Source organism: Numida meleagris, chromosome 1 (assembly GCF_002078875.1).
Source record: "Numida meleagris isolate 19003 breed g44 Domestic line chromosome 1, NumMel1.0, whole genome shotgun sequence".
Classification (NCBI taxonomy): Eukaryota; Metazoa; Chordata; class Aves; order Galliformes; family Numididae; genus Numida; species Numida meleagris.
In genome coordinates, this window is record NC_034409.1 from 103,980,826 (window position 1) to 103,996,164 (window position 15,339).

Consider the following 15,339-nt stretch of genomic DNA (forward strand, 5'->3'; position numbering starts at 1 on the left):
GGACGGTGACTCCACCACCTCCCTGGGCAGCCTGTGCCACTGCCTTACTGCTCTTTCCAAGAAGAAATTGTTCCTAATATCCAACCTGAACCTTCCCTGGTGCAACTTGAGGCCATTCCCTCTTGTCCTATCTCTGTTACCTAGGAGAAGACTCCAAGTGAAACATGACATGAGAGACAGGATGAGTTAAAACGGTGTAGATTTAGGTCTGTTTTAAGCACATGCTAGCAGCAGGTGTAGTCTTGTTCTTAAGAAGTGCACAGTAGTTTTCGATCAAATAAGCTGTACAGTGCTGGAAAGCAGTGCTCCAAGTAGGAGCAAAACCACAACAGCTTTCATTTTTGCCACTTAACGGAACAGGTTCTATTTGACACAGCAGCTCAGCTATTCTTAGCATCTCTAAAATGCTAAAATGCTAAATGAGGCAGTAGGCTGTTATGTTTTTTCTCACCAAGAAAGCTTGTAGTTGGCATGGTACCAGAGGCAGAAAGCAGCAGTGGTTGGAGGAGGATCCTCCCCACCAATATGGAGAACCATGGCCTGTACTATGCGGCGTTGCACCTGCTCCAGGCCAGGCACTTGTTTCCATCTATGGAGCTCTTGGTGAAGGTGAGGAGCTTCAGGCAACCCAAGAGCCGTGAGCGTTGGTGGAAAGCTTATTTGAGATTCATCTGATAGCACTGAGGAGGGTGATGGAGCAAGCAGAACTGGTTTCATTACTGTACATTGTTTCGTCATGTGCAGTCCACAAACATTCATGAACTAACTCTTAATTAAATGACACGCTTGGGTTTTTATTTCTGTACCCTTATACTTAAGCAAAGTTCTTAAACTTCTCTTCAGGAGAATGCTATGGCAGGCTTAAAAACTAGGCCTCTGAACTCTTAAAGCGGGGCACAAAATCTAGCAGAGCTGCACCGCCGTGGTGAGCTGTGCCTCATGCATTTGCGTGCTCAGAACAAGACCTCCATGAGAGGCACGGTTACATGGCTTGGCCAGGGCCAAGTTCCATGAAGATGGAAACTCACGTGCTGTCCCAGACCCTATGCTATTCCCCCAGCCATTGGGCAGAGGTATGTGATATTTGTGGTTCGTTAGCCCCCGGTTCAGCAAAGCATGGAGACCAGTGTGTTCAGCCGCTTGGCAGCTTCCTTCCTGCTCCGGGGCCCCCACAATTGTTTAGTTGAAAACTCTTTAATTTTTTGATTTATTCTGTTTATTCCCTTAAGTGCTTTAGACATTACATCTCGATTGATGCCGATAAATCTTTCTCTTCTTGTTTCCTGTGATCATAAACTGATTTAAGCTTGTTTTAATCTTGCGGCGACTCAGGTAGATTTATGCTCACACAGACAAATGAGGTGGAGACTATTTCCTCTGGAAGGACTGCTGTGATTTCAGTTTTGTTTTCTAACAAATGATATTCATATTCATTTCTAACAAATGATATTCATATTCAGGTGATATTCATTATGCATTTTAATGAAAAAATACATCTCTGAGATGACAGAATTCTTCATCATATCCATGTGCGTGTTCGGAGAAGGATGTAAAGAAATTTTGCATGAAAATATGTGTTAGTAGAGACGAGTAACATGCTGTATGTACTTACAGCTCGTCTGGACTTTCTGCTTACCTGCTACATCTGCTATCAAAATTTGCTATCTCAGATGTATGCATACTTCTTTTTTTTTTTTTTTTTTGTAATTGTAGGCTGGCAGCGATGGGGAAAGTATTGGAAATTGCCCATTCTCCCAACGTCTCTTTATGATCCTGTGGCTAAAGGGTGTCATATTTAATGTCACAACCGTGGACTTGAAAAGGTGAGATCATAATAGGAGTTCTCATTTTTAAAACAACTTTACCATAATGGTGATTTAAAAGAATGAGTCTCTGTGATTTGAAATGCACACACGCAGGTTAGCGCACATTACTTACACTGCAACTTGGCATTGTGCTAACAGGCTGTGCGCCTGGTGCCTCTTCCAGGTTCACTGGTATGAAGTGGACCAACTCCTTTGAAACATTTGAGATTTTAATCTATTTTCCAGTAGGTCTCTGTAACACAAGCCTGAAATTGTAGCATTTCAGGGTGCATTCAGATAGGGGCTAGGTAATTCTGACACCACCAGCATGAGGCAGCTGGACACATGGTGCTTTTGCAAGATGTTGTAGCCTGTTACTGTGAAGCTGAAGCAGTTCATTGCGATAAGTGTCGGAATTGGAAGAGTGGTCCCCACTGTGATTAACTCACCCTCCTTCCTCCCTCCAGAAAACCTGCCGACCTGCAGAACCTGGCCCCGGGGACGAACCCACCCTTCATGACGTTTGATGGTGAAGTCAAAACTGATGTCAATAAGATCGAGGAGTTCTTGGAAGAAAAGCTAGCGCCGCCCCGGTACGGCATTCCTGTCCCCTCCTCCTGCTCATAGCCCCAGCTGTGACAAAGTGTCTGTGAGAGCAGTGCCTCCAACCTGGTTGCAAACTGGGGAGGCCTGGCAGTGTGTGGCGTGTGTCCTGGGGTTGCCCTGACTGCTGGCTATGCTCTTCCCACTGCTTTTGCCTTCACCTCAAATTCATAGTTGCACCACTACAATCATGTCCAAGGCATGAAATCCACCCTCCTGCAGCAAGTATATGCAGAAACCTGCATACCACTGCAGAAACCTGACCTCTTTTCCTCTGCTCGTGTTTATTTGAGGTTTCCCTTCTCACACTGTACAAATAAGTCGGCTTACTGGGAACACGTAGGTAGAAGGAAGCAGCAGTGGAAGCCTCCCACGCTTGCAGGAGTGCTGGGGCACAGAGCATTGCAGCTCATTTTGAGTGGCTAGGTGGGATTATCTCAGTGTGTGCCGCAGGCTGGGTTTCAGACCTGTCCTTCCCACCCCAGGAACAATCCCTCCCTTTCCCCACATCCTCTGCCAGCAACATCATGCCCCCCACCTAGTCACCTTTTACCCCCCAAGACAGCAGCTGCCCCTTCAAGCAGCCAAACTTGACTCAAGCTATGTGAGCAGCTATTCCCCTGCACTTTTTCCCTCCTCTCTGCCTGGGGGAGCAGCAGCGGCTCGCTTGACCACTCTGAGCTTGCTCATGCATGTGCAGGACGGCCAAGGAGGCCGGGAAGAGCAGCAGTTGGTGCTAGCTGGGACTTTCCCTCTGCTCCTCCTCACGGCTCGGCTCAGCCTCACCTCCGGCAGAGGCAGCCTGGAAGAGGCACCGGGTTGCTTGGGCGATGGTTGTGGCACAAGCAGTCATTTCCCATCTCCTTTGGGAGTGGGAGGTGAGCTGTGTGGTTTGGGTATGGGGTGAAATTCACACTTAGTAACTGGTTTTAGCTTAGAATGGTTCCCTTTGAAAGCCCTGAGTAGCTATATATTGTGACACTTCAGTTTCAGTGATACGTATGAAGTAATTAAAGTGAAAATAAAGGCTAATCCATAACTTTTTGATTCTTTCAACTCCTCAGGTATCCCAAACTTGCACCGAAGCACCCTGAATCTAACTCTGCAGGAAACGATGTGTTTGCCAAATTCTCTGCATTCATAAAGAACCCAAGAAAAGATGCTAATGAAAGTAGGTGCTCCGATCCTTGCACCATCCCTGATAGTTACTGAAATAAATTAGAGTCATGCAACTCCTGTGTCTTCCAGCTCCATCCCCATCACTGCACACCAGCCCCATCCCCCATGAACACTCCAGCCCACCCTTGCTGACCCCTGTTGTTTCTGGTAACACAGACCCAGTTTGGTTTTTCTCAGCACCCCTTTTAGCTACTTAGAGCTCTTATCCCAGCATTAAATTTTAAGCTTAGGATAAAGGAATTGCGGGAGTTAGCATGGCTGGGTATCTGCGAGCTGGGCTGGTGCCAGGAGACAGGATGCAATAGGCGCCTTTCTGCTTGGTGTCAGAGAGACCTTGGTACAGGCTTGAACGATCTTTTTATTGTCTTAACCTAGATCTGGAAAAATCTTTGCTTAAAGCCCTGAGGAAGCTGGACAACTATTTAAATAGCCCCTTGCCTGATGAAATTGATGCTTACAGCACTGAGGAGATCACTGTGTCCTGCCGGAAATTCCTGGATGGAGATGAGCTCACCTTAGCGGATTGCAACCTCCTACCAAAGCTCCACATAATTAAGGTTTGCATTTGCTTTTCATCCTCCTGAAGAGAAGGGTTCTTTTCTAAAAGGCAGAGGAAGTCTGTATGTTTTCTGAAGCCACACAGTAGCTGTGTAGGGACAAGGAGTGCTAATGCACACACGAGGCCATTTCGGTGCAGCACAGCTGGGCAGATCTTCACACTGACAGCTGGAACTGGAATATCTGGTTTCATATTTGGACTGTGACTGCTCTCTCTAGGCCTCTCACAAATATTAAATGAGTACTATATTCAGTGCTGTAGAGAAATATTTCTATTTACATTTCACATGCAAAGTACCACAGACCGATAAGATTAAATGATCTTGCCCGTGCTAAATCAAGAAAGCAGCAATTGCTGAAATTTGACCCTGTCTCTCCCACCTTTATACCCTTTGCTGAATATTACCACTAATACCAATAGCACTGGCAGCCACCATCTTTCTGCCAAGTGCTCCAAAGCACCCATGCACTCCTAAGGGTCCTGGTGACTGAGGTGTCTGGGCACTGTTACATCCTGTCCTAGGCTGCCCTGGAGCCAGCCAGTCTCTGGAAGGGAAATGGCCATACTGAAAACTCATGTAGTTTCCGAACAAATGAAATCACTTCAGAAAGTTTCATTCTTGACTACTATTTTGTCAGAGGAAGAGTGGATGGAATTGTTTTCACACTCCCTCAGGGGTGAAAGCTTTCCCAGGAGGTGTCCTGCTTGAAACTATGCCAGCAATAGCAGTAGGGCAGTGAGCCCTAACCTGCTCCCAGCCACAGCTCAGGCACGTGCGTACAGCAAAATGTGAGATGTAGCGGGGCTCAGCAGAGCCAGCACAAGGAGAACACCTTTGAGGGATGGTAGAGGATGAACATCAAGTCATCCTTGCTGACCCACAGGGAAGAATTAGGTGCCAGCTGGTAGTTGCTTTCTCCAGCCACTCAAAATCTAGTCTAAAGGAGGGCTCTAAGAAAGAAGGGGATAGATTTCTTAGCAGGGTCTGTTGAGACAGGACAAGGGGAAGTGGTTTCAAGCTAAAAGAGAGGGGATTTAGATTGGATATAAGGAGAATGTTTTATACTCTAAGGGTGGTGAGGCACTGGCACAGGTTTCCCAGAGAGGGGGTGGATGCCCCATCCCTGGAGACACTCAAGGTCAGGCTGGACGGGGCTCTGAGCCGTAGGTGTCCCTGCTCACTGCAGGGGAGTTGGACCAGATGGCCTTTAAGGGTCCCTTCCAGCTCAAATGATTCTATGATTCTATGAATTTTCCAAGTGTGAGTCAGTTTTATTACTGAAAGATAGTTAATTCTTGTTGATGCCAGCTCCTTTGCTGCATTAAGCTGCATCTCTTCCATGGTCTGATGGTGTACATAGCTCCCCATAGCTCTAGCAAAATATTTGTACCAAATAAATCCTTTCAAGTGAGTTGGCTTGTTAGCCAGCTTTCTTCATCCCATATCTTTCCTTTTTTTTGCCTTTCCTTTTCCTTCTTCCCTACATTGTATGTAGTGACAGACCGTTATATATTGAAAATCAAAAATGTGCATAAAAAATAGATTCAGTTACTTTTAGGTCATGTGTGTAATAACATTTTTCTCTTATTTTCTAAAGGTTGTTGCAAAGAAATACAGAAATTTTGATTTCCCACCTGAAATGACAGGGATTTCAAGATATTTGAACAATGCATATGCAAGAGATGAATTTACAAACACTTGTCCTGCTGATCAAGAAATCGAGTATGCATATTTGGATGTTGCAAAGAGAATGAAGTAAACAGAAGACGTTTCCCTTCTTTATTACTTCTGATATTTTATGGGCACCAGCCAATATGGAAACGAAAAAAAGCCAGCACGCATTCTGCAGTGTAATTTTAAGTTCTGTTATTGGCCAATCCTTCTTTTGTAATAATTGCGTAGCATTGTTCGATCATTCTAAGATTGTATATGTATATGGGTGTCTGTACAGATGTACGCACACATGAATGTGTGTTATGCACTCCAAGTTAAAGGCATCAGTCAGTACTAAGGCTTTCGCTGAAGTTAGGGAAGCAGCGTAGGTCGCACGAGTATAGCAATATTACAGACTAGTGACATGCTAAACGACTGAATTTTGCGAAGAAATAGCCCTCTTCCTAACACGCATTTAACCTGTCATTACTGCTGCCTCTGATCTGTGTTTCACAGCTGTTGCCAAATTTTGCAGTTCCTGGGAAGGTTTCTGCTCGCTTCTCCCCAGGCCCCAGCGGCTCCACACCAAAGCTGGCAGGCACGCAACACCCTGGTTAACCCAGGAGAGAAGCCATCTTGGAGGTGGGACCACACCTGGCTTCCCAGAAGCCCTCTCCTCTGTGCTAGAGACCTGCGGTCAGCAAAGAACAACTTGTCCTCACGTTGCGTGAACTGTCTTTGGTATGAAAAAAAGTAATTAGAAAGATCCCGCCTTCTCCTCTCTCAGGGCTGCATAACCCATCCAGCTTCCTCCAGACAAAGAGAGGAACGCAGACTGTTGCTGGCCCGTGGATTATCTGATAATAAATATTTGACAAGGGAGGAGGCAGAGGCTTGGTTGTCGCTGCAGACACGGTAAATGGGTGAACATCTGCCCCCTGCTACTGGTGCGGGATCTCTCTGTCATCCTTTTGTGACTCCCATTAGGTTTTGGAAAGCAAAGAGGAGGGTCTAAGAAAGAAGTTGTCCTTTTACACTTCCCTTTCTGGATTTAGCTGCAGGGTTTGGATTTTCCCAAGCAGCCATGAGGACTTCTTTGCTGAGAGCTTTCCAAATGTCCAGGCACTGCCCCACTGGGGACAGCAGAGGTGTAGCTCCTGCCCGAGGTGGGGGATGGATGAGACGAACCCCTCCAGGCTGGCAAGACCTTGTGTTCAGGGAGCCAGTACTGGTGAGAAGTATTCTCTGGGCTTTGTGGAACGTGCTGTTGGAGATGTGTCAACTCTCAAAAGTCACATCCATGGCTGCTTCTTGCTGAGCAGGGCCTCAGCAAGCACCTAGGAGCAGAGGGTGCAGCTCTTTAGTCATAGGGGCACCTGGAAGTTTCCTTCTGATGTGTTTTGCCTGTATGTACAAAATAGACATGGAAACAGCTAGAAGTAGCTTCTGTAGCACCTACATCCATACAAAGACCGATACAGAATAGCCATTCATCTTTGCCCAAGTCAAATGTAGGCTTGCTTTCTAACAATGCATTATTTAGGGTAATATTAGGTGTTGGGTATATGGTGTCTGTGTGGCTTCCTCTTACACAGTTCTTTTGCAAATGTCCTATCATGATTATTTGTAAGCAATGTTAAATACGCAGCTTTAATTTCTCTAGCTTCTCTACAGAGAAAACAGGCACGACACCTTTCCCTCAGTTGTGAAGTGACACACTGGGGTTGGTAGCTGAGCAGTCACTTGTCATTTATTACTAACTGTTACTTTGTATTTTCAAATACATACGTAAATGTATAATAATATATAAAATAAAAATCTGTATACTCTTTTCATATGCCTTACAAATTTAAATAGAAAATATATAAATCCATAAGTAATTTGAGCGGTGTTCCATCTTTATTTCCATAGTAGTTTCCTGGCAGGATGCTTTGCAGCAGTGGCCTGGATTTTAACAGGCAAGATTTAACCCAACTTTGGTTTGCTTTGGAGGAATCATGTCGCAGACCTGCAGTCAGATCTGGGGAGCAATGCACACTGACTGTGCTCCTTACTGCTGAATAAAAATACAAAGGGCCAGCGCGTAATTTCTGATCTCGGGGCCACCTAGCACAAAGCACATACCCTCTGCTGGGGGCTGGCCACGTTTTCACAGTTTGGTCTGGGAAAGACCAAACGAGGAGGATTCAAGCAGCCAGAGTCTGTCCGCACTGCTAAGTGGCTCCCTTAGGAGGACAGGCTGAGCGACCTGGGGATGCTCGGCCTGGAGGAGAGAAGGCTGAGAGGAGATCTCATCACTCTTTATAAATATACAGCAGGTGGGAGCCAGATGGATGGGGCCAGGCTCTTTTCAGCAGAGCCCAGTGCGTGACAAAGGCCAATGGGGACAAACTGGAACTCAGGAAGTCTCATCGGAACATGAGGAAGAACTTCTTTACTGTGAGGGTGACAGAGCACTGGTACAGGCTGCCCAGAGAGGCTGTGGAGTCTCCTCTGGGGATATTCAAAACCCACCTGGATGCTTTCCTGTGCAATCTACTGGAGGGAGACTGCTTTAGCAGCAGGTTGGACTTGATGGTCTCCAGAGGTCCCTTCCAACCCCTATGATCCTGTGACCCAAGAGCTGGCTGCACTGTGCCACCTCACAGCCCGCCTGAATGCAGGTGACTCATGGGACACCAAATGAAATATGTGCAAACAGGAGTTTTTTTTCTCCTTTAAAATCTGATGTTTGAAAGGACATTTAATCTAATGCTTGCGGTCACTGATACTTTTGAAACCTGATGTTTTGTGGTTACTGCTCTTACTCACACGAAAGTTCATGGCTCCAGCCCTCCACAATGGATTGCTGTCTCCACAAATGTTACTATCTAAACCAGCACGTTTTGGTTGGTATTTGTGTATTTCAGGCAACACAGGGAAAAGATGTGGGTAGAGAAGTTGTAGAAATGACCCAGTGTGTCAGAAAACTGCAGTTACTTCATTTGCCTCAGGATAGGGTGAGCTGAAGTGCTTGCATAGTCCTGCAGTGCATGGAACTATATCTATTACGTTTTGAGTGTCTGATTCCATCCCCTGAACATGTTTAAGAAAAAGCTGTTGCCCACATTTGAGTTGCTCTATCTTTAAAAGACCGTGGAAATATTTTTAAATTTACCCGAGAACAAATAATATGATACAAAGGGAGAGAGAAAGCAAGCTGTGTAGTTAACTGCATCACCACCTGACTGAGCAGCCTTGACATAGATGTAATATCTAGTTACAGATTTGTAGCGCTTGACCCCATGTAAAAGCAGAGCTTATCTTCAATTATTTTAAGGCATGCCTGTGCAGATAAAGCTACCGATTTCTAAATGCTTATGAGCACGAGTAGTCTTCTCTGTGATGTTGCTTGTACCAAATTTGCTTTTATTGTTATCATTTTCAATACAAATGTTTATATTTCCCTTTCAAACATCTACTATATGCAAAGAATATAAGCTCAGACAGTTAATTATTTTTTCTTCAGTCACTTGTGTAGAAAGTTTTTCAGGGTTTGAAGACTTTTTTTGTCAGCTTCAGTATCTCAGATAGTCTTCGGAATGACCCATTCACTTGAAGCTTAAATACTACTTGTGCTCAAATGCAGTACTTCCAAAAGCAAGCTGGAATAAAATCAAATACGTGGTAATCAACTGGAACATATTTCCCCCAGTGCATTCCATTTTTGAAATAGCTTCAAAGCAATGAAAAACTAAACCTCATGAAAGCAAGTTGGTATCCATCGTCGCTATCAACATGCTATTTGTTTGAGTATAAGCAAATATCTAAATCCCGTGAGCTCCTTACAGCTGGTTGAAGTTTAGCTTAAAAGCCACACCCGCTGGTTATTTCTAAGCAGTCAAGAACCGGTAATCAACTGGTAAAGTGAGGCATGACCCCAAAGGGTCAAATCAACAAAAACTATCGAAAACATGGTAGAGCCTTGACTAGCCTGAGCCCTGACTAGGTTAGTAAACTTCCCTCTAAACCAGCCACCCCAAGTGCTGCTATCGCTCAGTCACTCTTGGCCTCACAGATGCTCCCCATGGACTCTTCCAAGCTACTCAAAGAACACTCACCATGACTTTACTGATCACACATGGGAGATGCTGCCCTAAAAACTGAATTTCCTCATCAGCCATCCTTCATACCTGGCAGAGCTGGGAGAGCAGAGGTTTGCCACATGGCTCACTTCTACGTTCTCTAGTCAGCAGTCTTAAATGGCATTGTATACCTGAGCTACTCTTAGTTTTCTCAAGAGACAGAAGGCCAGACATAGGTCCTGCTTCTGAGCTATGGGGTAAAGCAACCTTGTGGATTTCCTAACAGATGGCTCAGATCAGCATTCAGTTTTCCTTCATCTGTGAACTGCAAAGAAGGGCAGAAGCAAAGATTCTGGACTCCTAAAGACCTAAATCAGACTCCCGCTGATGAAGTTTTTATTGATGAGCAAAATGCAAACAGTAAAATCTCGTCTGGAAATGAACTAATGGAAATCAGAGTTTTGTTTCAAAATCTGAAAATTGTCCAACTTTTAAATTAAATAAAACCAATGAACTGAAATCAAAATAAATATTTCTTTTGAAAGCTGAAGGCAGTTGTTTTCCTTGGGTTTCTTCCCTCTATCATTCCCTTCTCTTTTATTTATTCATTTATTTATTTATTTTCAGCGATGAAAGGGGAAAAATGAGAGGTAGAAGTGCTGGAGAAGGGAAGAAAAGCAAACAAACAAACAAAACAGAATACCAAACCTTGATTTTCAACTCAAGACTAAAAAGTAACACAACCTATAAACCAAACCTGTATCTTTTGTTGAAAAATATTTCAAAGTTGCTTTCATCTAATATCTCATTCTTCTTTCTTTTGAAAACATTAGGATCTGCACCAAACCACTAAGTTCTCTTCACTGAGCAAAGAGAAGGTTTCTCTGAAGATAAAAACTGCTACTCTGAAGATGAAAACTCGGCTACTCCTTTGCCTATAGCAATAATCACAGAACAACTCTTCCAGCTCAGTCCTCTGTAGGACGTCAAAATAGCTGTACATTGTTTTGGGCGATGAAGCCATACTCACAGGAGAGATTGCAAGGAGTTAGACCTTGCACTTGTAAGGAGGATGCTACATGTCCCTCTCCCCTGACACAATGTACAAGCTCTGTAAGCCTCATGTTACACGCCTCTCTGCCTAAGGATGCCTGAGCTAACAGGCTGCAAGATGACAAAGATGTGCTCACACAGTAAGAATATTGGCTAAAATATCTTGCGGATGGGAAGTACTACTGCTACATCCATATGCATCCTCCTAAAGGTTGCTCCTCTACCAGCATCAGCAAAACCTCCTCTGCAAAACCTCAGATCACTGTGGATGTAATTTGAACTAAAATATAGGTCTCTCCTCACCTCCTCCTTCCCTCCCTCAACTATCTCATTCTAGACAAAGCACGCACCTTAGGAAATGCAGTAGCAAAGGCACACTCAGATAACTGCACCAGTGAACAGATAAAACTGTCAGTCTGCTGAAACACAGTCAGTTGGGTGGCACTTCCAGTTCAGGCTTCCACTGTGTCTGCTGCAGAGGCGAGAGCAGCTACAGCTGTTGCCCATACTCCCGCACACTCATTATGCCAATTAGTTACCTTGGCTCCTAAAGAAACACAGACAGAAGCACCACAAATTCACCTGGCCCTACAGTGTCCTTAGTAAGTGAGGTAAATGGCTCCTGCTGTGCTTGAGCCATTCTACTTTAAGAAGGGCAGAATCAGGAGATTCCACCCAAGGGCGGCTTCAGGCAGGGCTGAGGGATTCTCAGTGTGCAGAAAAAGGGACCATGAACCCTTATCACAAAAGGAAGACTGTTACGCTCATTTCGTACCCACAGAACTGAAAGAGGCACAAAGGCAGTGTTTCTTTTCCAAGGACATGTGAGGCAAACTGTGGTGAAATTAAGTCTCTTACACTTCACAACCAGGCAGGGGAGAGCTTCCCTGAGAGTGACTTTGTTATAAGTACATGGTGAGCCGTGCAGTTCTTTGGTAATGTAAGGTCAGATCTGACTGAATTTAGTAATGTGGATATGTTGTAGGAGGAAGTGTTTCAGTGAGAAAGCTGTAATTCACACTAGACTTTTTTTTGTTAGACACTTTCAGCACCTCCTGAAACTCTCGCTTTGGTACCAAAGTCACCCAGTAACAAGGCAGACAAGGTACAACATAACCTGATAAGTCCCACCTCTCTTTAATTTTCCTGGAGGCTGGCAGTGCAGGTCTCCAGAAGGTCTTTCCATGTAGAGGATTTGTTTCTAGAATGTCCTTGCTCTGTTCAGGTGGAGGATTAGACAGACCTTTGTTTACACCTCCCTGCTCAAAAGAATGCATACGTAGGACAACATCAGTGAGGTGGTCTCTAGAAACAGAGAACACTGGCAACCCAGGAAACACAGCACTGCTTACTCCACAGAATGGTGATGAGAGCTGTACATGTATTAGACAACAACTAGGGAAACAAGTAAGAGAAAGCACAGAGCTGCCTGATCTTACCATTTTGACTTTCTCTCCATACGTCTCCGCATAAGCTGAAATGCAAAAAGGGAAGACTGATACAAGCTGATCTGGAAGAGGATCCTGCTTCCTGCACATGCCACCATTATCAGCCATTTGGTGAGATGCTTCCATTAAGAAAATCGGCAGAGCAACTTCTTCCCACAGTTCAGTTTTCCATAAATGCAACATTGCCTGGAGGTCCTCAAAGGTCAACCTTGCCTCCAGCATCTTGACAATTCCAGGGCCATTTTAGCTATATTCTGTGCTGAATCAGTTGCTTTGCTACTGTGAAACCTCACCCATTTTTTCAGTTAGGCAAAAGCTGCCTTTCAAGATACGCTGGCTGAGTTGAGTCTCCAGGAAAGCAGCTCCTAAGGGTCCTAAAGGGTCTTTGAAATAGCACTGGTGCAGGAACACCTGTAAGATAATCAAGCGTGCCACAAGCATAAACCCAGTAGAGCTGCCTCCTCACAGTGAATACATCTGTCAGAAAACCCTGTTGGGCCATACAGCAGCTCCGGCAGTGACAAGGCTTACCACAGTCTAATTTGGCTGACCGCAGAGTGGACAGGCTTTTTATACGCCTACAGACAAGGCATAAAACTCAGAGAAAATTCTCTAGTACCGAGGGGCTTAGGTTCTTCACTTAAGCATGTCTAGTTAACAATAAGGTTAGCATCAATAGTGCATATAAATCCTGTTCTTTGTTTCCATTTGCACTCTTCCATCTCTCCTTAAGTTAAAAAGCATTCCCTGTTACTTTGTTGAAAATTTTTACCTGAGGACTATGGACAGATTTTGAGTGGATTCACACAAAGCTTATGGTTAAAGTGAAATTCATGCTTAACATCTGAACCATGCAGATGGTAATCTGACAAACCAAAATGGATTGAGGAAACTCTCATTTGTAGCACGACACCATGGCATACATGAATCAGGCTACAAAGCATTCACCTTCTGAAACTAGAACGTGACCTACAAGTGTCAGCAAGAGAAATTATTGATCCTCCTCCAAGATATAAAAGCAAAGGATGACTGATCCAAATAAATGTCAATGGAAATACTGTGGCTTGCGGCTTTGTCTCTTGTTTAAACCCCTCCACCTCCTTGAGTGTGTTTTTGCTTCTAGTTATGTTAAAATGTGATCTCTGCCCTGCAGATATTATTCTCTCTCCAGTATTTGAGTCATGCCATGTCACTAGTGTTGAATGATAGGACAGGTTATATTAGAAATAAAACATACAGAACTAACAAATGAAGTGTCATTAAAATAACACAAAACCCGTCTAAAATGACATAGAGCTTGCTGTAAGTCTTTTTTATAGTTTGCTCTTCTCTCCCATTTTGGATTTCATCACAGTGAAGCATCTCCAGCACACTGAAAGCTTGCATGCTTGCAAGATCTCCTAGTGGGGAGGGAGTCTTTGAAACAAATCAGTGTCATCATTTCCTTTCATAATAGAATTGAGATTTTTTGCTAGAGAATGCGTGTAAGACTGAGGCTTCCTTCAGGTTCCTTGTTCTACTTCTTCCCAAAAGCCCTTCTACAACACACAGACAAACATACAGTCTCTGTCTCTTTTCCCAGTCATAACCTTTCCTTGAAAAAACACACTTAAAACAACAGCCAAATAAATATAAAAGACTCTTACCCCATTCAAAAAGGTCCCTGACCCTTTTTATTACAGGATTCTTATGTGCATTATAGAGGAAGGCAAGCACAGAATCAGATACACAAAATCTTTGCAAAACCAGTAGCAGATATGCAAATCTCTTTTTGACAGAACACTTTTGACATTTACCTTTGATTCCACTGATTTTAGGGTCTGCTCCCAGCCTGGTACTTTTTTGTGCCTTATCAAACACTGATAATAATTTCAGAATGCTTTCTTGTTGATCACCTACAGCGATCTCCAATGACATCTGCCTTTGAGCTTGGTTTGTGAGAAAGAAAAAAAATAAGTGTCATGATCTTAAATGGCATGTGTAAAATGGTACTTACATATCTACCGTCTGGCTGGGTTCACACCCAACTGTCCTTAAATATGTTTACCTCAAAAGGTAGCCTTGCATTTACTGAAGCTACAGACCTCAAGTTGAATTCAGTTCGATGGCACGGTCTGCTGTAAAGTACACAGCTTTAACACACAAAATAAAAATGAATTCTTAAATGGTATTTTAAACTAAAGGTAATCAGATAATTATGTTATTAAAATATTGTAAAAAATTATTTAAATACCTATCATTAATTAATGAAAAGGATTTGTTAAAATGAATGCGGCATATTTAGCAAGCCAGTTTCTTTGGTAGGGCTGTTAGAGTTAACTCCACCTGACAATATTTTACAGAGTACCTTATTCACCCTAGCACAATACAAACACGTCCATATTGTCTTTAGTTACATCCGTGAACTCATCCTTCCAGCCAACCCACTGACAGTTACAGTCATGACAGCAGTCTAATGAGATGTACAGCCAGACAGCATTGGCATGCCGTGCTGAAGCAAACCTTACCTGCTATTGGAAGCTTTGTTTTCTCAGGCACGGCTGGAGAAGCAGCTGCTAGAAAACCATTTGAAATAACCACAGCGATAAGAATATTAGCCAGCATACTGGTTGCCATTGTGGTCAAACAGGATCTTCTGGGTGCCTAAGCCTGTATATATGGTGAGTGCCTTTCTACAAAGCTTGGCTTTTCTCTCTGACTGAACAAACCATCTCATCTCCTGCCTTATAAATACTTAGTCTTTCCTCATTACCCAGAGAACAAATTCCACATCCCATTCCACTTCAGCAATCTGCGTTTTGACATTTGGCGATGTGTCTTCTATTCTCCGCAGTTTGCTTTATGCCACTCAAATAATAGAGTCACCAATGTCAGAAGCCTTTTTATCTGCCTGAGCAAACACATCAACTGGCTGTTATCGCTGCTTGAACAGGAGAATCTCAAACTTGTATGCAAACTTTGAGATTGAGTACAG

The 15,339-nt window shown here is 43.8% G+C and overlaps 1 protein-coding gene across 3 annotated transcripts in view; it reads left to right on the forward strand.

Annotated features, from left to right (window-relative positions):
• Positions 1-7,685, forward strand: part of CLIC6 (chloride intracellular channel 6) — a 29,502-nt gene extending 21,817 nt beyond the window's left edge. For all 3 annotated transcript variants that reach the window (XM_021405052.1, XM_021405067.1, XM_021405061.1), the window contains 5 exons: positions 1,714-1,823; positions 2,273-2,398; positions 3,473-3,579; positions 3,963-4,144; positions 5,745-7,685. In XM_021405052.1, coding sequence (XP_021260727.1) covers positions 1,714-1,823; positions 2,273-2,398; positions 3,473-3,579; positions 3,963-4,144; positions 5,745-5,906 — 687 coding nt within the window. In that variant the 3' untranslated portion in view covers positions 5,907-7,685. The remainder of the gene's footprint in view (positions 1-1,713; positions 1,824-2,272; positions 2,399-3,472; positions 3,580-3,962; positions 4,145-5,744) is intronic.